The sequence below is a fragment of the Vanacampus margaritifer genome, chromosome 3 (genome assembly GCF_051991255.1).
Source record: "Vanacampus margaritifer isolate UIUO_Vmar chromosome 3, RoL_Vmar_1.0, whole genome shotgun sequence".
NCBI classification, from domain to species: domain Eukaryota; kingdom Metazoa; phylum Chordata; class Actinopteri; order Syngnathiformes; family Syngnathidae; genus Vanacampus; species Vanacampus margaritifer.
In genome coordinates this window covers 11,910,782-11,935,193 of record NC_135434.1, presented here as the reverse complement: position 1 = coordinate 11,935,193, position 24,412 = coordinate 11,910,782, and the positions used below count along the sequence as shown (strand labels likewise).

The window sequence follows — 24,412 nt, the reverse complement described above, 5'->3', positions numbered from 1 at the left end:
AACAAACCTTTTGGTTTAAATTATTGAAAAAAAAAGTAGATAAACCATCAATAAGCATTTAACATAAATGGCAAATGCATTTTGATTTATTATTTTTTTACTCAATTCTTGGGAGGGAGAAACCTCCAGTCTAACTGTGCATAGGTAACGTTTTCTTTCTTTTGGTATTTCTGTAGAAGGGCTGAGGCAGAAAGGGGCGTCTGCGCCATTGTGGGAGTGTAAACAGCTGACTTGTTTCCTGGCAAATGGAAGCAGTTTCCCTTTAAATTGACAAACTGTCTCAGACAGAAGCAGACATATACTTGCTGGAGTCCATGCAGAAGATCAAAGCACGTTGATAAGGAACCGCTAGCAGATCTCTACTTGTGGATAATGTTAAGTTGCCCAGGACATTCACAGATCACAGATTAATTTCTGCAATGCTGCACACTGTTGTCATATTTATGAATGAAATACGATGACATCTGCAGCAAGCAAATTAACCAAATTTGCCAAAATCACATTACACCACCTGCGCCACAACTTAGAACCAGTTTCACCCGGTCTAAAGCCTAGTCTACCATCTGTCACCAAATTGTCAGGTACGCAAAGATACACCAGTTTTTATTCCTAGCACAAGTGTGCCTGTATATGAAAATCGAGCCCAGTGTGTTTCTATCCTGGCTGCTTAGTAGTACTAAGTTAGTACACTATGGTTAATGCAGCAAAAAAGTCAACATCCATAATAAATGCCAGCACTGTTCATAGCAAGCACCGTGCGTCCCAGGCACACGTATTAATCTCACAGTGCTGATTTGTCACATCTGGTCAAAGTTATGGGTTATGAGTACACCAGTCTTGTACAGTGATATCTATTCTTTTTATACTGTTTTGTACAAAAGGCTACAATGAACCCGATTACTCATGGAGGATAGGGACCGACCCCTGCTGCAAAAATTTGCACATAAATGTCACAACTCTGAAAGAGGTTTGTAATTTAATTATAGATGTCACAAGATGGTGGAAAAACATTTGAAATGGAGAGGACCATAAAATGCCAACGCCATGCATTTGGCATGTGCACAATTAACTCATATTGGATAACTGTATTTAGTAGTTCAATTATTTAACAGAATCAAACCAACTTCACATAAGGCTTATGGATAATATAGCTAGCATGTGAGCCTAAATAAAACGTTAGCACAAACTGTTGGCAAAAACTGTTGCAACATTACACACTGGCAAACAAATATGCAGTCAAACGGCAATAAGTCATTAAAATCACCTTTTTGCATTTACATACATAAATAGAGAGGGAATCCAGTAGGCCACTAGGGATGTAACGATAACAGCAATATCATGATATCGCAATATTAAAACTGCCACAATATATTGTCGTCGTCATGTCACGATATTAAAAGCAGCTCATCTGTTAAAAAAGTTGGGTTGATTTACATTTGTGCGGTTCTAGCACCCTTTGGTTGCTGTTTTTTTAGTGCAGTTTAATTTTCACAAGGCATGTTTTGGCCTTTCTATGTTTAAAATCCACGCTAATGGTCAGATGAAGGGGAACGTAATATGCTTGTGGACAGAGTCAATATGTGGAGGAACTCAATGTGTGCTAAGTGCCTCAATATATATATATATATATATGTATATATATATATTTATATATAATATTTATATATTTTTATCACATTTTTCATTGCTGTTACGTACAAAACCACGATATTGTGTGTTTTTTTTTGTATGAGCTTTTTTTTTTTACAATATTGTGACCTTTTTTGTATCGCCAACCTCCCCCACAATATCATGAGAATTCGTATCGTGACCTTCATATCGTGATATCGTATCGTGATGTTTGGATATCGTTACCTCCCTAGAGACTACCGCATATTTGCGGTGTGATGTGTGTGGATTCACATTTGTGTTTTTTCTAGTGTTGTTCAGATACCGATACAAGTATCGGGAGAAGCCCTGATACTGCATTAAAACAGTGGTATTGGCATCGGCAAATAACATGGCAATACCATTATTTCCAACACTATATAGGACTTTGGATGTAGCATCTTGTGTCTTGCTTGTGCACGACATTCACTGATGTGTGACATGTTCACTGCATGCCGAGACCAGATATCATATTGGCCCTTGAATGCTCTGAACCAATGGCAGGGCAGCTTTTTCATGTTAGAAAAAAAACAAAACTAGGTATCGGTACGGTGTCAGCATCAGCCGATACTGCAAAACTGGGTATCGGAATCGGTATCTAGAAAACGGAACAACACTAGTCTTATCCCCACAATTTTTTCTAAAATGTAAGAAAAACATTTTGTTTTGATACCCAATCAACCACTTTTTTTTATGAAAAATGCTTAAACTGAACAGTGCGGATTCAAGGACCACCTACAAAACAGGACTTTAAAAATAAAAAACACTTTACACAGCATTATTTAGATTTTACTAAAAGTGGGCTAAGCAACAGGTATATTTACACGTGTATTACCCTTAAGAATGCCGATTACTTAAAACCCTATTAAAACAACTATACTATTAAACATGATTTATTTCATCTATTTGACTACTATCTCTTCTGGGAAAATTGTTGGCAAATGTGGCGACATTGGACTACTCTTCATCTCAGAATGTGTTGCATTTGACAATTATACTTCCTCTTTAAATGTTTTATGCATAATTAAGTGCTACTAAGTGCCCTCTTCTTAAGGACAAACATTACACTTCAATGAATACATACAGGATGTTCTTAGTTTATAGTGGCGACATACCCAAGTTTGTACACAAGTCAGATAGCCTTAGAGTCTATCACCGGTCACAAGTTAAAGCTGTAGTAAATCTATGAAAAACACTTCAGGGCCATAAACATAAAACAAATACAGTACAACAGTAAAATAACTAAGCCCAACTTCTTGTGCCTCGTGATGACGTATTCTTATGCAAATGCACAAATTAGTTCATCGTATGATGTCACATTTGAAACCTGGGCTCGGACGGACCATTGCGAACTGAGGACCCCCTGTAATGATATAGCAAATGACCTCACATTCTACAACTGCTATACACACACTTACAGGACACAAACAATGACAGTGATGTGACAGCTGCAACCTCTACTGCATTTCAGAACCCCCCGCCCCACCAAGACCACCACCCTCCTGTTCACTCTTTCCAACCATCCTCCAGCCTCCTTCCCTCTGCTGTGAGCCTTCACTCTGCACCCAGGCCACAGGGTGAGTATCAGGTGAGCTTTTAAATAGTGGGGGCCTCTACGAGATGACCTCAGGATCCCAAGGGTCTACCCCTGTGGCCCCTGGCCTCTACACTATGCCCCCCTCCCCCCATCCCCACACACAAAAAGCACTAGGCTAGAACTTTTTAAAAAAGGAATCCAAAATCTTAAGCCATTGTCAACTCCATCAAGTCGTAGGTCATATGACTTAACGCTACATTTATTTACTTTATGTTTTTTTTAACTTCCCAAAAAGTTGTTCTTGTTCCTTTACATCTGGCAGATATTTAGATCTTTGATCTTGCTATTTTTCAGCTAGCTTTACTATAGCATTCAAAAGCAATCGGTCAGTGCAAACGTTGCAACCAGGAATACGGGGCTAGCTGTGTTAGCTTAGTTAGCTAAGCTCGCTAGTGCCAAGGATAGTAACTAGACTTCAAGTTAGCGTATAACAGTATAATTATAAAAGGCAATGGGCTATTGGTCTATGCAACCAGGATCACAGTCATTAGCTTAGCTGGCTAAGCTTGCCAGCTCAACAGATAGCAACTAAGCCTCATGCTAGTACTTTGTAGAATAATGTTCTAGTTATCCTACAGCACAGCTTTACTCAGAATTGAAGGCTCAAAATGAATTATGTGCTATGGAACTCTGTAACCAGGAGCACGTAGTTTGACTCGTTATTCCCATGAGAAAATAAATGTTTACAAGCCAAACACCTTGGATATGTTGTAATGGAATGTGTCAGAGGTTCACCTTTGAAGCCAATGCTAAAGCTACATGCTAAACACAGCGCGGCTTCATCCTGTTTCAACGCCAACCTCTGTGGAAAGCTCCAGCTTCAAAAGGCCCATTCGCAAATTCTCTCCTCATCGTACCCCCACCCTATTCGCGCTGCCCAGCCTGAGCCACATCCCGGGCCGTCTTCGAACACGTGAGGGCCCGTCCTACAGGAAGGCCAATGTTTATGCGATACTGTTTTAATTAGAGGCAGGTGGTGCCGCTATTTTCTTTACAATTTGGCCTGTGTTTGCCTGGACCCAGAATGCCGAGGGATGGCTCCGTTTTCCATTTTGCAGCCGGGTGGAGCGCTTAAAAAAGAAAAAAAAAAGAAGAAGAGGGGGTCTTATTCCAACTCCCCGCTGCATCATCGTGGATACAGCTTAATAGAGGATAATCGGGAAATCCACATCTGCAACGTGATACTTGGAAGATGAGCAGAAAGCCAAGTCAGCTGGAGGTCGAGGGCAAACAACAATACTACAACTTCCTGTTCCAGCAAATTACTTCCTGTGAGTGCCACAGTTGGCATAAACATGGCATTTATCCACACTGTCGAGGCGGGGGGATAGTGTGGAATCTTAAAAAAAAAAAAAAGATCCTCTGCAAAATATTTGGCTCTAAGGTTTGACACATTCACCTTTTTGTGTAAGCAAGCCTCTCCATCCACATCACTCTCTGTCGCTTTGTCTAATAAACACAACTTCCTGTGTCAGAGTGCTTATAAACACTGCTGTGAGTGAGGAGACCAACTCGGGTGAAAAAAAAAGAGAGGCTGCAGCACGTGATGGCCCACATCCCACCAGGACAGATACTACACAGGGAAAAACCCAAACTCAGAACATATTAGAGCAATCAGGCCAATATGATAAAAATAAAAAGAAGGAATAACGGCTCCTGGGATTAGGGTGTACTAGTCTGTGTCTGTCACCAGTGAGCTGGTATAGATTCCAGCTCTGGATGCTCCACTAATTACTGTACTACGCAGTTTCCTCTCAAATAAAATGACCACACGCGTACTGATAAAAACGGTAACGACAGGAGACCCTTATTCTGCACAGTTTTTCGTTTGCATATCTTATTCTATGTACACCATTGCGGTAACTAATTCACTGCAAGCCGTTTCTATCTCTAAAATCACAAATGTCGGGACCATCAACCACAGATCGAGAAACCTCACTTTTGAAATGGCAAGCCCTAAATTCAGGCAAGCTGATCAGAAAAGCTACACTAGGGCTCAATTAAGTTAGTATACAGTACATTGGAGGAATTGTTGATTATACGGAGAGTGTAATGCCTCACTTGTAATGCAACCCTCCTGGCAGCAATGACGCTGCATGACATTGCTGGCTTAAAAAAAAAAAAAAAAAAAAAAAAGCAGTCCCTGTAGGTTGAGGCGGGTGCATGTGCGTCCACGGGCCCACACAGCTTCCAGGCGGGGTCGATCACGGGTCGGCTGCGGAGGGCAGCTCCAAATGAAACATAAACAGCCGCTCCATACGCTCATTCCCGTTCTCTTTCCTCTTGGATGACTTGGCCAGGACACCCCCCCCCCATCACCACCGCACCAATGCACGGCGTTCCACGGTCCAGGCAGAACTAATCTATCCCTCAGCTGTGTAGTCTAATCTAAACAAACACATCTCTCCCTACCAACATCTGGAACCCCTCACGTACGGGCCCTAGGAAACCACTGAGGCCTGGTCTTTGTGTGCATGTGTGTTTGGGTGTACAGGTCAGTCAGACAGTAAAAGTAGATCGTGTAGACATCTAGCGGTAGTTTTAGTGTATCTGATGCTCAGCAAAATCAAACTCAACAAAACAACTCAAACTAATGACTTTAGACTTGAATGAGTTCATCTCTTGTGACACATACTCAAAGCTGCTATTGCTGGTCCACTTAAGACCTGTAGGTGTCAGTAGTGTGCATCATCTGTGAACTTGGGAGTGCTAAAAATAACGCTAACAACACCGTGCTTAATTGCCCTTTCTCTAAGTCATACCCCAGAAACACAGAGTCACCAATCGCAGTGAAGGACAGAATATTCCAACACTTTGGCTGGCAAGTTAATATTGACGTCAATGATACATTTTACGATTTTTTAATGTTTGAATGTGTTGTTTTTTTTTTATGTAGACATCAAAGACGTCAAACTTTATTTCAGTCAGCATAAATTTAAAGTCAAACAGTCATAAACATAGCAACAGAAGGAACTTGTAGCTGTTTGAAAAAGGGTTACAGCTGAAGCACTGCTTTTAATCGCCGCACCCTTTTTTACTCATTAAAGAGTAATTATGGTTAAATGATGAGCCTAGAGCAGCTGCACAAATGACATCCTGATTCCAAATGAAACCCAAATAAATGCAGGCTTGGCTAAAGCTATGTAGTCATCCGTATAGTTATTTGAATTCCTCCCAAATTAACAGGCACACATTTTTCTGAGAGAAAAAAAAAATCACAACTAATTGATGCCCTGGGCCCTGCCCATTTTTTTCAAGAATTCCTTACATAAATATAAATACTAGATTTAATTTTAACATCATCTTAATCCAAATCTGCGATATACTTATAATAATTGTCTGCTCTTGATAGCTGAAACTGCTAAAGGCCAACTGTCAAACTGCAATTATTTGAGGGTGCAGCAAGGTTAGTTCATTGGCGGTCTTTGATTTCCGTTACCCAAACTTGTAAGCAAGCCAGAAGCTTTAATAGTATCACCAACGTATGCTAACGCAATAGTGAAGTCACAATTGCAGTAAATATTTATATGAAACTCTCTTCTGGGCAATAAATATAATCAAGTTTTTTTTTTTTTACCGAGTACACAATGACTATAAATAGCAGTTCATTACATGCCATTCATAACATATGGGTCATCTTAAAACTCAAGCAGCCACAGTAGACTTATCCCTTCATTCCCTGTTTTCAATCAGGTATCGGACACTTCTTCTACTTTCGGACCAAACTGTCCTTGGCATTTACTGTAACTCCCTTTCCGAATTGTTTGACTGCCAAACAAGTGAAGATTTGACAGCATTCTGTACACTGCTGGGACTAGAAGTCAGGCCGATTGTTTTTGTATGTTGTCGACAGGTTTTTGCAAAAAGTTAGAGATACGCTTAATGACCACAAAATCCAAAATACTGCTGCAATTGTTTTGATATTTTCAGAGATTGAAGTTGCCATGAGTAGAGATGTGTGTGTGAATTTTGGTGACGATTAATCGAATTTTTGTGTCATTAAGCAACGTTAAGCTGTTGTACATTTGCAGTTGTTCATATGTTTACATACCCCAAGGGTAGGTAAACTTTCAAGCACAATTGTATACTGTTTGAATCACAATGCACTATAGTTTCTCAGCCCATGAAAATAATCTAATCATTGCAGCAGAATCGCCAACTAAAAAGGCAAACCTGCATCCCACTTCCAAAACCATTGTTGTTTAATGTATATGGGGTAGAAAAATGTGCTCTTCCATTCATGAATGGGCCAGACGACTGTGCTGGAATGTGGATCAAAGGAAAGCGGGAAAAAAAAAAAAGCACAGCCGCTGATGCACCCCCCCCCCCAGTCCTCCATCGCCTCCTCTCCAACAACACCACCCAAGCACAACCTTTACTCTTTTTCCCCTCGCTAAATCTTTCATTGTGTATATTTTCTCTTTGAGCAACAACAAGCGAGAGCTTTATGATCCGCCTCACAAACACGAGTTCCTGTCCTCACTCAAGCAGCTTCTCACTCATTCCCCCCCCCCCCCCCCCCCCCCCCACCTTCCCCTTGCAGCCGGAGGCAAATCTTTTTGGAAAGTTGAGAGCTGTCCAAAACGAGACCACACACACAGTCTGTGAGCATTCAACTGCTGGGGGCAGGCACACACACACACACACACACAGAGACGCACACACTCTCACACAAAATGGCGGCTTGGCAAAAAGGGAGAAAAAAAATTGTCTACCCCAAAAGCTGCTTATGAAGTTAATTACAACTTTGGTGTATTTGCAGAAGCACGGAGGACTTTGTGATGAATGCATTTATTCCAAACGGTTGACTCAAAAGCAATAAACAACACGCCCCTCAACGTGGCTTTGTTTGATACGTTCCATCATAGCCTTCAACTCTTAAAAAAAAAAAACGAAATGACGGAAGCAAGAGCGTCTTACCTTCCACCCAAAGCTTCTCCACATCCGTCTCCAAATTAGCTGCCCGTAAGCCCACCGCGAACGCTCCGAAAATCATGAGGCCCACCACCAAAAACTTTCCACAGTTCTTTTGTATGTAGCAGCCCAGCCTGAATAAAAGTCTCTGGAACTTTGCTCTCAGCCATAGCGGTGCTTTCCTCCCAGTCGCTTTGCCCTAAAGAAAAAAGACAGACACCAAAAGAAAAACCATTAAGGTCCCATTCAAGTGGGAAACAATGCACTTGCGCACCTGCGCAGGTAAGTCATACACACTTTGACTGCTTCTGCCATTGATTGCGGCGTTGTGAGTAGGAGCAAAAGTAAGCATCTACGAGGGGTTCTCAGTTTATGACCGAGCTGTGTTTGTACGGGGTTCATGTAAACCTAAATTTGTACCTAAAGTTTATTACAATACAAATTTACGCAAACGTAAAAAAACTCGGTAAGTGAATGTGTGCCAATGAAACGACATATTTTTACGACAGTTCGTTACGCCGTTTGTAACCCTAAAACGTCGTAACCAAATTTCCTTGAAATTTTAGGACTGAATTCCAAAATTGTTTGACAGCCAAACCTGTGGAATTAAACCTCGCTTACCCCCTGTAGAGTCGAACCTCCTAAGTAGAACGCAATCTGTTCTGTGATACTCGATGCCTTGCAAGTTGTTCTCATTTCAAATGATGTAAAATGATCAAATTGTTGCTGCCGTAAAGCCCTCACTAATGCTGCAGGCGCTTCTTTAAGTAAATTTATAACATTTCTTAACTTTCATACAAGACAGAAGTTAAAACTAAAACTAAATCTACTTGCTCTGAAGACTAAATGGAGGGATCTGCGAGGTGTTTACAGCGTTTCAAAGACCCTATTTAGCATCTGCTTGGTGCCTTGCAAGTCAGTTATAAGGCACTCTGTGCATATAACTGACAATTCATCATATTGCTCAGAGTGTGCAGCCAGATGCTTTCAACTTCCTGCTCTATGGTTATCATCACTGGTACACATCTGTAACGGCATCACAAAACGGCCATAAAACAACAATAACAACAAAACGTTACGCGCACATGGCATTTACCCAGTTTAGATACTAAACTGAAGTCGACGAGTACTGCTTGACTTTTGAGGCATGCATTCGGGTTAAATTCCGTTTTAGCTACTCTTGGGGTGTTCTGGTTTGGGGGTCCCACTGTATTTAAGCATTTAACAGCTAATTCAAGCAGAGGTAATCGCTAATTCTATAGAAAGTGAGCTTTAAAGCAGCACTCATGACACTCCACAGGTAACAAACTCACACATGCTGGCACACACCACAGGCACAATTGCAAAGAGTAACAAAAACGACGGCTGACAGTAAGTACGAGTCCAAAAGAACGCTTGCAGCTGGACCTCCGGCTTGGATTGGGGGGGGGGGGGGTAGATAAAAGCTGTCAAGGTCTACAACATGATGCAAACGGAGGAGGCGTTTATAGATAACATCAACAAATAGCATCCTATGTGAGAGCAAAAACTTGCACCAGACCAGTCATCAGCGTTGTGCAATACAGGCGGATTCAGTGTAGAGAAGGGTGCATTGCATTGCTTTGCATGTGGTCCAACTGGTGCTGGGGGGGGGGGGGAGCCACATGGACTTCCACGCTGGTGCACAACACCGAATGTTATGTGTTTGGAAAACAAGAGGAAGGAATCCAAACAAGCTTGTGGGGGAGCGGGTAGAAATGGGTGGAAGTAACAAGCCGGTAGACGTGGGTGTTCTGCGTTTCTAAACGTATAGAAGTACCTGGGAGATCTGCTCCAAAGCGAAGCCCGCGTCGCAGTAGCTCGGCCGCTGCAGGTAGTCCAAATCCGGCGGCTGCGGTGGCGGCTCGCGGCTCGAGTCCCTCCGGGTCCTCCGCGTTAGCCTCGGCCGGCCGGACTCTCCTGTCCCCGGCTCGGGGGGCGCACTAGCAGCCGAGGCCATGTTGCGGGGACTGCGCGCTGCTTATCGATTCCCACTTGCGATCCGACAAAGTTTCACTCGGAGGGGGGACCTCATAGTCCGCTTGGGAAGGGCGAGTCAAAGTAGTGCGCGCCGTCCATCCCCACATCGCGTGATCCGGTAAGGTCTCCGCCGCCTTTTGCACCGCGTTTTCCGACACCGTCAGCCACAGCGACAACAACAACAAAGTGGGCGAATGTGAAAACACAAGAAAACCACAAGAGTGTCTCTCAGAACGAGCCGCACGCCAGGTCGCTGGACGCTTCTCGCTGCATTGTGCGGAGATGTGTGCTGCTGCTCGTCTTCCCCTGGGCCGCGCGTCACGGCCAACTCTGACTTTGAATAGAAGAGCAGAAAAAGAGCTCCAGGAGGAGGAGGAAGAGGAGGAGATGGAGGAGGAGGGGTGGAAAACGAGGGAGAAGGAGGAGGGTGAGGGGGTCCGAGAAAGAAAAAAAAAGATCCCGCCTCTCGCCGCTGTCACACCGCACGGTTTGCTCGCTTCTGATTGGTTCCAGAAGGGCAAAAATTACTCAGCAAACACGACTATTATTAGCTGCTTAGCAACAGCTAGCTAAAGTAAAGGAGGGGAGGGAGGGGAGGAGGACCACCCAAGCCGGGAGGGAGGGAATAGGAAAGTGGGGTGTATGGGGATGCCCAACCAGCGGTAAATCCGCTTGTTACAAGTAGTTAAAACAAGGTATCGTATATTGGGAGGGGTTAAACGAAACACGCTTCATCCCAAGAGAGAAGATTACAGTCGGACGTGACTTAAACGTCAATTTTAACGTCTAGTCAAACACTCCTAGTCTCTCTTTCGCATTAATTAGCGCTGCAGCTAAATTCATTATACCGCCCAGTTGACAAACATATATCACACACACATAGGCCTTCTATAGCATCACACTGATCACAGACAATAAATATTTAAAACTTGATACGAGCCGGGGGGTGGGGGGAAGTCTCAATGTAAAAATATTTTCTGTACTTTTACACCTAATTGGCAGTTTGGATAGGATTAGGTCACTAAACCAATTCACCGTTAAAGATCTTCTTCATTTGTTTTGCGAGTGGTGTCAAGTTGGATTGTAATTGTAGCGCCACCAGCAGCCTGTGAGTGGTACGATAGTGACCACATTAATAATAATAATAATAATAATTCAGTTATTAAGACAAATATATTCATTTTAATTGCCCATATTATTATCACTACCAATATCAATCACTTATAATTTGTCTATAATTAATTTGTTTTATTGTTTTGAAGTATGTATGTAAATAAGAATCCCTCATCTATTATATGTTAATAGCAATGTTAAATGTCAGTAGATTAGTTAAAGATATGGTCCGAAGGTTTTGTTTTGGCCTGTCTGGGACGTTTCTGGGCTCTGAGACTCAACGTTTTCCTTCCAGCCAAGGACGGCAGAAAGTTACTATCAGTGGCACATGCAAATTTAGCTGTGCGAATGCCCACTCCTGATTGGTGGGCTGGTTTCATGCTCGTACCTCGTTCAGTTTTGAATGTTGTGTTTATAAACAGCAATGTCAAAACTTCGGACCATAACTTTAAGTCTGATTTAGAGGCTTAAAGGATCAGTGTGTATAATTTTTTTGCCATCTAGTGAACTAAAAGATTGCATTGACCTAAATTCGAAGCGCGTGCCTTTTGAAGCACGTGCACTACGGTGCCTCAGAGAGACCACACTTCACAAGCCTACCACCAATTACTACGTTCGTAAATTTGTCTCCTTGCCAGCAACCCTTGCAAGCATGCCAGCCTGCTGCAAGGTGAGGCGTGACCCATGTAATATAACTAATGACTACTAGACCTACGATTATATTTAAAAAAAAACACGTGCAAAATGTGATAGAACTTTTTTTTTGCATATTATTGAAATTAATAGTGAGTCTTAAAAATAAATAAACATTAAAAAAGCTAACATTTCTACACACTGTCTCTTTAACGTTGTTTTTTAAAATTATTATTTTACTTGAATGTGATTCTTTTACTTATACATTTAGTTGGTGGAAAATAGGTGGAAAAACTATTTAATCTGCAAGTCCCCTAACGCCCCTCCAAGGCAAACTCATCTCAGTGGGACGTAACTCTCGCAGGAGTCGCATCCGCTTCCAGCATATTGACGTGCTGTTATCATGATGGTAAAAGCAGCAGGAGGCCATCAGGTTGCGGGAAATGTGGGAAAAGGTTTGTTGGCATTAAGAAAAAAACAAAGCATAGTGTGGTGGCTGTAAAGATATTTCTATAAAATGTGCTGGGAGATTGCGAGCATCTGTGTGAACTAATAGAATACACATGAGATTACCTTGAAACCGCACTATTCACGAGTCCAGTTGCTAACAGTGAAAAACCGTTAGGAATTGATGTCCAGACCCAAAATATGTATAATTACATTTGCCTATACTGTAAATATAGCAAAAACACAAAAGACTTTTGAGTGTTAACCTTAAAAATAAATTGCTGACTGATTATTTCATTAAGATTTTTTGAAAATCACATTCTATATTTAGTATAATTTAATCATTTGTAAGAATAAGTAAATGATGTGTATTTTAGATGTTTTGGATTATTATATTTTATTTTTAATATTTAAAAAATAATAATATTGTGTGAGTGTGTGTGTGTGTGTGGGGGGGGGGGGGTTGTATTTGCTTAAATTAACTAGTGGTGGCTTTACAGAAGAGCCATTCATTTGCAGTCTGGACACAGAGGGGTGAACACCTATCGCACAGGAGAGAGTCTCAAAGTGTCTAAAGGTCTCCAATAAAACCATAAAAAGTTGCAAGATTTGTAGCCCATCACTGTTTTAAAAAATAGTTGTGGACATGGTTGGAATAGTTGTAAATGGAAAGTTGCTAAGTTACACACACAAAAAAAACAGTAGCAGATAATTTTAAAGTAAGACCTATATATATCCCAATTTAGCCTTTTTTTCCCTTAAAAAATTATGAAATTTATGGCTCTAATTTCTAGTTCCTACATACTGGCATACACTGCCATCACGGGTACAACACCTTGAAATTAGGCCGAGTATCGGCCCGATACAGATACTTGGTATCGATACTCGCCCTTCCCCACTTTAACCAGATCGACCCTAATTCTTTATCTTTTATGTATTTTAACAGAAATATGTCAGATGCATTTTATTACAACACATGGGAACTGTTTTAAATTGTGAAATGAATAAGTTAAAGTGATAAGTTTACATTTCTTGAGCACTCAAGTGTTAAATATTTGAAAGTAGGGGTCTGCTCCGACTTACATTCTTGTAATTTGACTCACCAACTTGAAGCCCGAAGGTTTAAACATGTTGTAGTGAGTTAAAGCACTTGCGCTACTTCCTGGATCTGTCATCGTTCATATTTATCTCGTCCTCCTCCAGACCGATCCACATGGATTTCTTAATGAGGTAGTATATGAAGTAGGAGCCGGCTTGGGCGCGCGTCCCGGAATGATTTCATTAGCCCATCACCTTGGCCGACCCCGGGCAGGGTCATTTATAGCCCTAGAGGCTGGTTGTATGGAGTGCGGTCATGGGAAAAAGTGGAACGATGCTGATTAACGTGCGCGCCTAGTTATGATTTGCAGGTGGATTGCAGTTGACAGTGGAGGTGGGCCAGCATTTTAATAATGCTTAATTTCAACTTTTTGGGCCATTATAATTGCATCAGGATAAAAACATTTCCCACAAAATATAGCTTCACGAGCCCACCTGCGATGAATATAAGAATAGAATTGCATGATGATTTGTGCTGCAATATTTGGCATCTATAGCCAGACAGAAGTGCGCAAAAATTTTTTTTTCGGAATTCAAAAATTTATTTTAAATAGTTTTAAAAAAATTAATCAAATAATATTTTTTTGTATAAAACAGAATTTACTTGTATATTTAATTCAAAAATTAATTTTAGAAAATAATTTCATTTTATTTTGTTGTAACTTACAGTACAGTATATAATTGATTACTAAATCACTTACTTACAGGTAAGTAATTGGATTAGTTGGTGGTTCATAGCCCTTTACAGTGCAAGGAACTATATTTGATATATTTTAAATCAATACATCATTATTTATTCAAAATGTATGATTAAAAGACAAGAAAGTTTTTTTATATTGAGAAATAACAAACACATAAGCTGTATGACTCCATCGTTCTGAAAACATGCACAAAAAAAGTGTAATCCTCCACATTATGTTGAGAAATAGCAAATCATATACAGTAATTGATATAGGCTACATTATTGTGAGCCACTCACAACAAGATTGGGCTAATCATTAGCCGCTAATGCCATGAAAGCAGTTTGATTACTTCTTCTGGATAATAATTGTAGTTTTCCACATATTTTAGCAAATTAACAACAAGATTTTGGACCTGGATCATATCAAATATTCATATTGGATTATTACACAGCTTAAAGTTACACTTGTGTCAACAATTGACCTACAGTTTCATAGGTTGGATCTTGGTCAGCATCATCAAGGTTGAAAGCAACAAACCGGGATTAGAAGAAAAAAAAACGTTTAAAAGTGGTCTAGGTCCAAACATCCATCGAATCAATCAATATTTCATGAACAATGATAAATAATGTCCACTTAAGCTAATGCATCATTTTCTGATTCTTCTATCCTTCGCTGAACTTTACTTTGTGGGAAGTGGGAGTTGGCACAGTGTTGCTCTGCGGTGTATCTCACAAAGCAGGTTTAGTCAGAACCCTGGATCAAGAAACCCTGAAATGTGGGAAACTCTGCGTCTTCCGTTGCAGAAAGGAAGGTAACTGAAACCAGAGGAAAAGAGCTAACTAGCCTGTTTCATAAAAAATGTCCATGAATCAAACCTAGTGGGTGGCAGGTTTTTCACAATGAACCTCAAGGTTTTCTCTGTCCCCGCCTCCTTTCGACCACACACGACATTTCATTTCCTCATTCATAAAGTCCACTGCGGCGAGTTTTGCGTAAATACTCCTATAGTCTATAACGCAAAGTCCACTTTTGTCATGAACATGGCATGTCCTTTTGACAATGACCCTATTGGAATTCAATATTTGTCACGAGATTGTTATCAGACCACGCATAGATATGCTGGCATTTCTGGACAGTTATCTTTTTGAACTGTACCGTTTCACATCATCTACATACACAACTTAATCCGTCCTTACATTTGCAACATTACTGGCGCTGTAGTCATGCGCTCACAGCCCATTTAAGAAGTTTCCCCTGTAATATAATTGTGTTTGCAAAGGACTACATTTAAATTTACGCATTGACCCGAGCAGCAACGTTCTCCCACGCCGCCTTCCTCTGCAGTGCTGCACTTTTTTTTTCTAAAGACATGTTCAAATTCGCCATATGATCTCATTAAGATTTTCAGTTGAGAGGGGTAAAAAAAAAACAAAAAAAAACGCGGAAGCAGAGGGCGGCGCCACGCTCTGCGCTTCCCCGTTGTCATGGTGACTCGACGATTCGGGGCTCCATTGATCTGGTCTTTTTAGTGTAGTTGTAAAGCCAGGTGATATAACAAATCAGCTGTCCTGGAACTGAAAACGCAGTTTCCTATCTCATGGTATGTCAACCTTGCAATAAAGAGTGCAATAAAGGATATTTTTTAAATTTGCAGTTACGCTCATTTCACAGTTTGTTATGTGTTCTAAAATACAAAAGCCATGCAATGCAGTGTAAAGGATGTTTTTCATTGTTGTTGTTTTTTCAGGCTAAACTCGACAAATAATACCAGGAATAGCGTCAACTCTGTTGCCCTTACTCCGGTAATTATGGCACATAGTCATGACTTCGCAATGGAATCTAATCGGTGCGGCGCTTGTCGATGCAATGACAGATTTTGTCAAGCAAATCTAATTGTGTGTTTACCTCCTCGTGAATTGTTGCTTTGTTTGTGTGTCGGCTGTAGCAACAGTGGTGTAACTCCAGATAAGATGCAATCGCAAATAATGTGGAAAATACATGTCGTAACTGGAAAACTGCAAACTAAATTGCATGCGGCCGTGCGGTGCCCTAGCAAAGTGGTCGAGCTAATTGAAGGTCAATAGCAGTGGTGGCTTTTGGAGTTTTCACCAGGGGGTGCTATATACTGTAAATACTTTAAGGAAATTAGGACTTTATTGTACAATTTTCAGTAAATATAAAAACATGAAAGATATATATGAACTGTATTGTACTGTAACTCTACTGTAGCATATTTGTGCCTTTAAATGGCGGGGCCCTGCAAATGTCATCTCTCTTTCCCCATCGCTCACCCGCAATCTCTACATGCCATGCACAGCAGCTGCTGCAGCTGGCAGACAGTCTTTCTTTCGGTAGTGGAGGTCACATTCTGATATTTCAGCTTCTCAATAGCACGAATCACTTGAACTTTTCACTTTCTTGGTAGCCAAGTCGAAAGCTAATTAAAAATACCTGCAAGTTCCACCGTCATTGCTCCAGTTTTTTTTTATACTTCTACTATCGATGGAGAGTCTGAAGTGTAGTCGGTCATCGCTCTCAAGAATTGGCAAAAATCTGTCCCGTATCTCCAGTTGCTATGAATTGACCGCAAGTGGCCCCTGAGCCTTAGCTTGGACCTCCCTCCTCATCTTTGACAAGCTATACGCTTCAGTGCATGCCCATTTGAAGCCCTCTGCTGGTACCATTTGCAATAATTCTTCCATGTCATATAAGCCCACCCCTCCCTCCTCCAGCTCACCTCATGGCCGCCTCGTGAAGCGGCGAGCGGGAGTGCAAATGAAGTGCCTGCGGGGATGTTTATGTTCCAACTCAAGGTTGTCTTCAATCATACGCCGAGCTGTTTGACAGCTCGCAGCAGCGCCGCCCGACTCCTGTTTACTTTTCCTAATTTCTGGCTTTGTGCTCACAATCAGCGGAGGAATCCAACATGGCAACGCTTTGCGAGACGAGGGCCGAGGAATGTTTTCTAGAGGTAAATTCAAAGCGGGTAAATATTTATCTTTTGTAGGCCCGCATTGTGTGTGTCTCCACCACCCCAAAGGGTTTAGTAAAAACAGAGGAATCATTAGGAAATTACCACAGTGAATTCCATCTTGGATTTCGTCTACTTTCCATTTATATCAATTCTTGTTGAACTGATTTGTACCAGAGTTACATAAATTAAAAAAAACAGAATTTAATCATGTACTGTATATAGTTTGCACAAGATTGACATCTGATAAAATGCTGAAATGCCCCCTCTTTTCGAAAATAACCAAATATATATATTAGTTTAACTCATCTTAAAGCTACTGAATGCAGATAATTGAATTTCGAATCACTACTGCCACCTGTGCGATGAAACTGCATTTTCCGTTTTTCACACAATGCTCAGTCACATCTGCAGAGAGAGGGCGGGAAATTCGAACCCGAATCTAGTCTGAAAACTATTGGCCAGAGAATTGCAGTTTCCATTATGAACAGCTAAAGTGTTAATCTACTAATTACAAAATGTTTCAGACTACTGTAAAGATATTTTTGGCCAAATTGTTACAAAATGCAGCTTTAATTATGTGTAACTGCATGTTTGAATGACGTCGATTCAGAGTCAATGTCTTAACCGTGGTGAACCGTTACGCCTGAAGGACATAACAACCTAAGTTATTATATTAATTCCATAAAAATTGTGGTAATGTATTCCCCACAGTAGATTTTCTACATTTTGCAGTGTTTCCCTTGGCTGTTCTGCTTCAAGCACAGATATGTGTACATTTGGTTTTCTTTTTCCAACCAGATTTCGCTGGTGTGTTTTCACATCACTCTAATCTGTCAGTCTTCAGAATCAGTAGTGCAAGTCATTATATCTGATCCTAAATTAGCAATGGGGCTTTTTTTTTTCTTTAAGCTTTCTTCATCAGATTTCATATTTGACATCAGTGACGTCAACATTTTTCTGTCCTCTGATTGGTTGGTCAGAGCGAGCCAAGTTCAAAAAGAACATTTATAGTGGTTTGCACACATTAATGCATTTTAGATCAATATTGATTCTAAACAGTGATTTTCCTGTGGTGTGGGATATGTTAAGATATATGTTTTTCTGCTCTCCTACTATCACAGACATTTTTTTTTAAATAATTCTGCCTTTTCTTTTCACTTATTTACTGAAGCGCCTCCACTTGGAAAACCACTGAAATTTGTATATTTTTCAATGTCCATGTGAATTCAAACCCTCAACTGAAATCAGAACTCTCTCTCTCTCTCTCACTCTCTCTCTTTTAACATTAACAAATACAGTAACTACATACATTAATTTGTTGAAATAAAGACAAAAATCATTGCCAAATTTACACGCACAGGTACTCTTACCTATAACATAAATAACAAATATTCGTGAAAAAAATAAATAATTAAATAAAATAAAAAAAATGCTCACATAAATAATAAATATTCGTGAAAGAAAATAAATAATTAAATAAAATTAAAAAAATGCTCACATAAATAATAAAATAGAATGACATAAAAATAACGGGAAGACGTACTAACCAGTAGTATGCCGTGTTGGCATCACCAACAACAAAAAACAAGCAATACATTTTTATTTCTGGCTGAAATGAGGTCAAGTGAGGAATACTTTTCATGCTGGTATGACTTCTCAGAGTAGGTTCCGTTTGTAGCGGGTATTGAAAGTTATTCAGAGCCCCTGGAGAATTCACATGGCAGCACAACGCTCCTCATAGGCCAATATTTACCTTAACTTTTTCGGGGGTAGACAATGTTGGAAGCGGCTGATATTTAGACAAGGCAGCGGCCTGTTCTTGCACAAACCGAGAGCCCAGAGAAGCTATAATTTTTGGAAGGCGGTTCGGCCCTCCAACATTAACAGGAAACGTGCGCCGTTTTGGATGTATACACACATGGCCTCCACAAATAAGCAAGTCTAATTTCATATCAGCGCTACAGCTCCACACGGAGAATAAAGAAAGAAAGGGCAGCCGAAAATAGGAAGAAGGGACGGAAAAATATACATACTCTTGATTGCACATCACATTCGAGGCTTTGTTGGCTCCGTGGGAGGCCCGCATGGAAAATGTGACACATTTAAAGGTGGGTAAGAAGCTCGTAAGCTGTCCAGACCTGTTTACACACCCAGGACCTCCTGAAAAACCACAGCGGGAACTTTTACTTTCCTTTGCGGAATGTCCAGGCCGTAAACTAGCAGCATCCTGCGTGAGAAAGGGAACGTGGTGAACATTTGGACTACTGCATCATTAGTAGATGGCAAACATTTGGTTTGGGGAATCCGGATAAAGGTTCTTTTTTTTTTTTTTTCTTTTTGGGGAGAGCTCAGTATTGTTCATTCGGTAATTTTACCGATTTGACATGTCATCATCATTGCTCTCTCTTTTTTATTTTTAGTTTTTTTATTTTGTATGTGGGTGAGTTTGTGTATGTGCATGTGCGTGTGAGTGAGTATTCATTAGTTCACCCAAAACCTATTAAAAAATCCCATACCGTTCACCTAAACCGAACACTTCAAGCCAGAGTCGTGAGGCCGTCAGGAGACCCGAGGAAGGACCAAAGAAAAGAAAGGAAAGTAAAATCCAGCACCGACCAGACAGGTTCATTTTTTAATGGTTTAAGTTACAATGGCATCAGTGGAAGTGTCCACCCCCCACGAATCATAATGGTACAGTGGTCATCCTCCATGAACCAGGAAGTAGCCTTGTTTTGCCTTGGCAGAGGTCTGTGCTTCATGAAGTGACTTTTTTTTTTTAAACAAAATTTAATAGCCTACCTATCTAAAGGATTATTACTTAGTTTATGCAGTTTGTTGTTTTATGTCTCTAAATGGTCAATGTAATGCACATTTTAAATTATTTTTGTGATTTGTTTTGTGGCTATGAACGAGCAAGAGTACCACAGCCCACCCATTCCAAATATATTTAAATCTGTTATAGTGGTCCATGTAATATAGAGGTAAAGTTGGGACTGAGGGCAAAAAATGGTGTCCATGTAAGCTGTTATCAGTCTATTAAAGGTGCCGATGTTGTGTTGCTCAAACTGAGCAGCAGTGTCAAGGCGACATTGGCTGCTTTCGAGGGCAGCTCGATTAAAATTATAATGACTTGACAAAAATAAATGACAAAAACAAAGAGCGTGAGAGTGTGAGCGAGCCAAATAATGTGGCTCAATGGAGCCAGAACTCCCATTCTTTTTTTAATTGTGCTGCTCTTCGGAATACAGACACAGTGTTGCATATTATCCGATGGCGAGGGCTTTATTGCGTGGGAGTTTATTAGGAACGTTTCATTTAGGAAGCAATTGCACATTTGATCATTGCATGGGAGTAGTGAGAGGACAAGCTTCATTCCTCCATATTCTCAACAATTAGTTTTTGGTTAGTTCAAATTTTCGGTACATTCAATACAATAAATGTCAATGTTCGGTTCAATTCAATGGTCCATCTTTCTTTAATCAAAACAAAACTTAAGAACTTTCAGTTTTTGTTGATTATAGCGGCGCCATATGGACAAAAGCAGTAGTGTTTTGCCTGAAGGAAGAACCAGCCATAACGTCGCGAATTTAACGATCAAGCTGATGGCTATTTATTATCATTATTATTATTATCGCTATTATTAATTTACAATAGCTAACATTAGCATTATTGTTTTGATTTGTGAATAATGTTATTGTTTCTCATACCTATTGTTGATGACTATTATTCTTTGCTTGAATATTATCAATTGATCAAATCGCTTCTAACATTTCATACTAAAAAATAAATAAAAGCATTTCCTGATATTGCATTACATTGATATCTGTATCCGACAGTATTCTAGGCTACGATATCGGTATCATATCGGAAGTGGAAACATTTTATCGGGACACCCCTAGCTACTAGTATGGGTACTCAACTCTTAAGTAGTCACTGATACCAATACCCAATACTGATACCACTAGTACTTTTGATACATAACCGCCTCCACCCGGACAATTTGAAAGTTAATTAAAAAAAAAAGTCAAATATTTCCCAATATAACATTTTCTTTTAAATTGCTTGAAATTAATGGCAATTTTCTATTCTTCTAATTTTTTTCTGATTATAAATTGGGGTGGCACGGTGAATGACTGGTTAGCACGTCTGCCTCCCAGTGCTGAGGACGTGAGATCGAGTCTGGGCTTCAGCCTTCCTGGGTGGAGTTTGCATGTTCTCCCCGCACCTGCGTGGGTTTTCTTCGGGTGCTCCATTTTCCTCACACATTTGAAAGACATGCATGGCAGGTTAATTGAACACTCAAAATTGTCCATAGGTGTGAGTGTAGATGGTTGTTTGTCTCTGTGTGCCCTGGGATTGGATGGCAACCAGTTCAGGGTGTTCCCCGCCTACTGCCCGAAGCTGCCTGGGATAGGCTCCAGCACCCCCCAGTGACCTTTGTGAGGAATAAGCGGTTCCAAAAATGGATGGATGATTTTAAATTGGCCACTAGAGGGCGGCTTATTTTGGTATCAGCCGCTGGTGCGAGTACCGCTACCTTGTCTTTCCTTGTGTAAAACACAATGAGTTGCCCGAGACAAGACCTGGTATCAGTACTCACCCATCGCTAATTAACAGACATGTCATCTGGTTGAGAAGTGTGTGATCCTAAGTGGCCTCCATCGTTTAAGTTGTCCATCCCTGTTATTGCCCATTACAGACACCACAGACACGACAGCAACTCGATCCTCAGTATTTGAAGTCAATGTACCATCACTGTGAGTGTAAGGCGCTGTTTTAAATCGCATCATGGATTTACTCATTTGTCCCAACACTCACGAGGAGGGAGACAAAAAAAAACGACACATCCTCCCTCAAAAGAAAGACGACTTCCAGTGAGTGAAGCGACCTCACCTCATCATGGAGCAGCCATGCGGGACTTTGGGAGGAAACACACATGTTCTTATCCCCCAAATCCCAAACACAAAAACACACACACCTGCCCCCGGTCAACACACACACACACACACGTACATACACTTATGCATACACACTTCAAAAGCAAACATACATGCCTGAAATACCACAGAATCCCTCACGGAAACACGCGGGCCACTCACAACTGTCCGCCGTTGACAATTGATCAGAGACTTGGAGGCTACGATGCAAACGCACACATTGTGACTCCCTCCTGACTCCTCCGACCTCCGACCCGAGGTGAAAGGGGTTGTTGTGCGTCGGCGTGGGGTTCATTCCCTGCGCGTGAGGTCATTTCCTGCCCGGGGGACCGCGAGGGACGCAAAGGGGCCACATTGTTTGACCTGAAAATGGGGCCCGTGGTGGGAGGCCTGAAGATGATGATTTGGAGGACAACCAGCTGGGCAACACAATATTTGGATTATTATTATTTTTCTAAGAAAGTACAAATTTAAAAACATTGTTGTAAAATAATGGACTTTGGGCTAGTGGTCAGCACTTCTGCCTCACAGTTCTGAAGCCTGGTATGAATCTCAGTGAGGTTGCATGTCCTCTATTCCAACTTTTCCCCACATTCGAAAAACAAGCATGTTTGCTTTAATGAAGACTCAAAATCGTCCATAGGTGTGAATGAGTGTGAATGGTTGTTTAGGTCCTTTTAGTAAATACTTGTGCCGATATAGCCTGGAAATCCAGACTCATTTGCGGCTTTGCCGAAGAGTGAATCTGGTCAACCACCCTATCAGTCGCATTTCTGAGGCGGGGCAAACCTGAGCTAACAGACAATGGAATGAACCAATGAGCAAATAGCGGACGTGACATCAGAAAAGCGACTTGTTGAAGTCTTTTTTTTTCTTTCGGAGACGGAGTAAAAATCCAACATGGCTACTAGCCGAAGAGAGACAGTAGTGACTGACTTATGTTGTTGCGGGAAAAAACATGAAGAGTGAAGATGACGTCACGCAAATAGACGAATTTGAATGGCTGGCCTGTTTTCGTCCGGTGCCGAATCGCTGTCCAGACCCGCTTTCTCTCAAGAAAGTGGGTGTGGCTTGCCAAGCTAGTGCCGATACCAGCCTTATTTCAAGGTATCGGATACTCACAATGGCGGCCGATACCAAAGCGCCCTCTAGTGGCTTTTTTTTTACTTTAAGGATCTAAATGGCATGCATGGCTAACAAAATGTTTTTCTAAGTGAACTATCAATGTTAACCTTCTCATATGCGACATTAAGATGCTATTTCTGTAAGTATATGTGTAATAATTGTTTATGAATTGACATGATGTCTCTATTTTACACTCTAGCAAAAGTCATGGTCAAAAAAAAAAAACTGTGCCACATAAATCAAACAACTGTCAAACTTAAATATATACATTCAACTATTAATAACTCAAACACACATATATAGCAAGGAATAATGTCCTTTTGACTGCATTAATAAAAAATATTTTGCCATGCAATGCTTGGAGTCCATGCAGGAGTCAAAGCTCTCAAAGTATATTCAAGCTGACCCAGACAGGCAGATGATGTAAAGTTGGCCAAGGAGAATAAAATAATGGTGGCCACACAAAACATTGACACTTTGAGCATTTCAAATCTGTCCTCAATGACGTCAGGATTCTCCGTACTCTGATTGGTTGGTTGGTCAGAACAAAAGTTGTTTTCAGAGACAATTTTGACAAGCAAAACACTTCTGTAACAATCTGCATGCATGAATACAACGCATTTTATAAGCAGAATCTCTGGTGAGAATAACAAATTTCCTTAAATTGAGATATATATTGATTCTGAACTGCTCCAGGTGTTGTGCATGGAATAGCTGCGTACTACTATTGATGGTTTCTACAGTTGCAGCTTGCTAATGGTGGTATTAAGAGGTGGATTACGTCATTAACTTAATGCCAAGGTACTAAATGCGTTCCCTACCACTTCAGTTTCGAAATGCTCTTCATTGGCACTTAGCATAAACCGAACAAAAGAATGCGTATACATTTACGGCAGGGACACAAAAAAAACTGTGGAAAAATAAGAGCGAGGGTGGAAAATGTGTAATTTTCTCTACGGTGTATTTGTAAAACAAGACAAACACAATCAGCATCTCAAGAGGCACATCTGGCTCCGCTCGACACCAGGGACCCTTTGTTTCCCTCCACTTGTTTGTTAATGTGTCACAACAAGGCAAAACAACGCAGACGGGATGTTTAGCTTTCGCCATATTGCATTTGGAATGTTTAACCCTTAACATGGTTCTTTTCCCATGAACATAATATGGCCAAGAATGTTTTCATTAGAATTCTCTTGATCAAATTGTGAATTACAAACCTTTCCAAAATATGTCCAGTTTGTCTGAC

General features: G+C 40.8%; 1 protein-coding gene across 2 annotated transcripts in view; it reads right to left on the bottom strand.

Annotated features, from left to right (window-relative positions):
- ptch1 (patched 1) overlaps positions 1 to 10,485 on the bottom strand; it is a 60,509-nt gene extending 50,024 nt beyond the window's left edge. For both annotated transcript variants that reach the window (XR_013293540.1, XM_077562168.1), the window contains exons 1-2: positions 9,957 to 10,485; positions 8,165 to 8,357 (exon numbers count right to left, since the gene is read on the bottom strand). Coding sequence is in view for 1 of the 2 variants with exons in the window: in XM_077562168.1 (XP_077418294.1) it covers positions 8,165 to 8,357; positions 9,957 to 10,136 (373 nt within the window). In the remaining variant the exon portion in view is untranslated. The remainder of the gene's footprint in view (positions 1 to 8,164; positions 8,358 to 9,956) is intronic.
- Between the last annotated feature and the right edge of the window lie 13,927 nt (positions 10,486 to 24,412).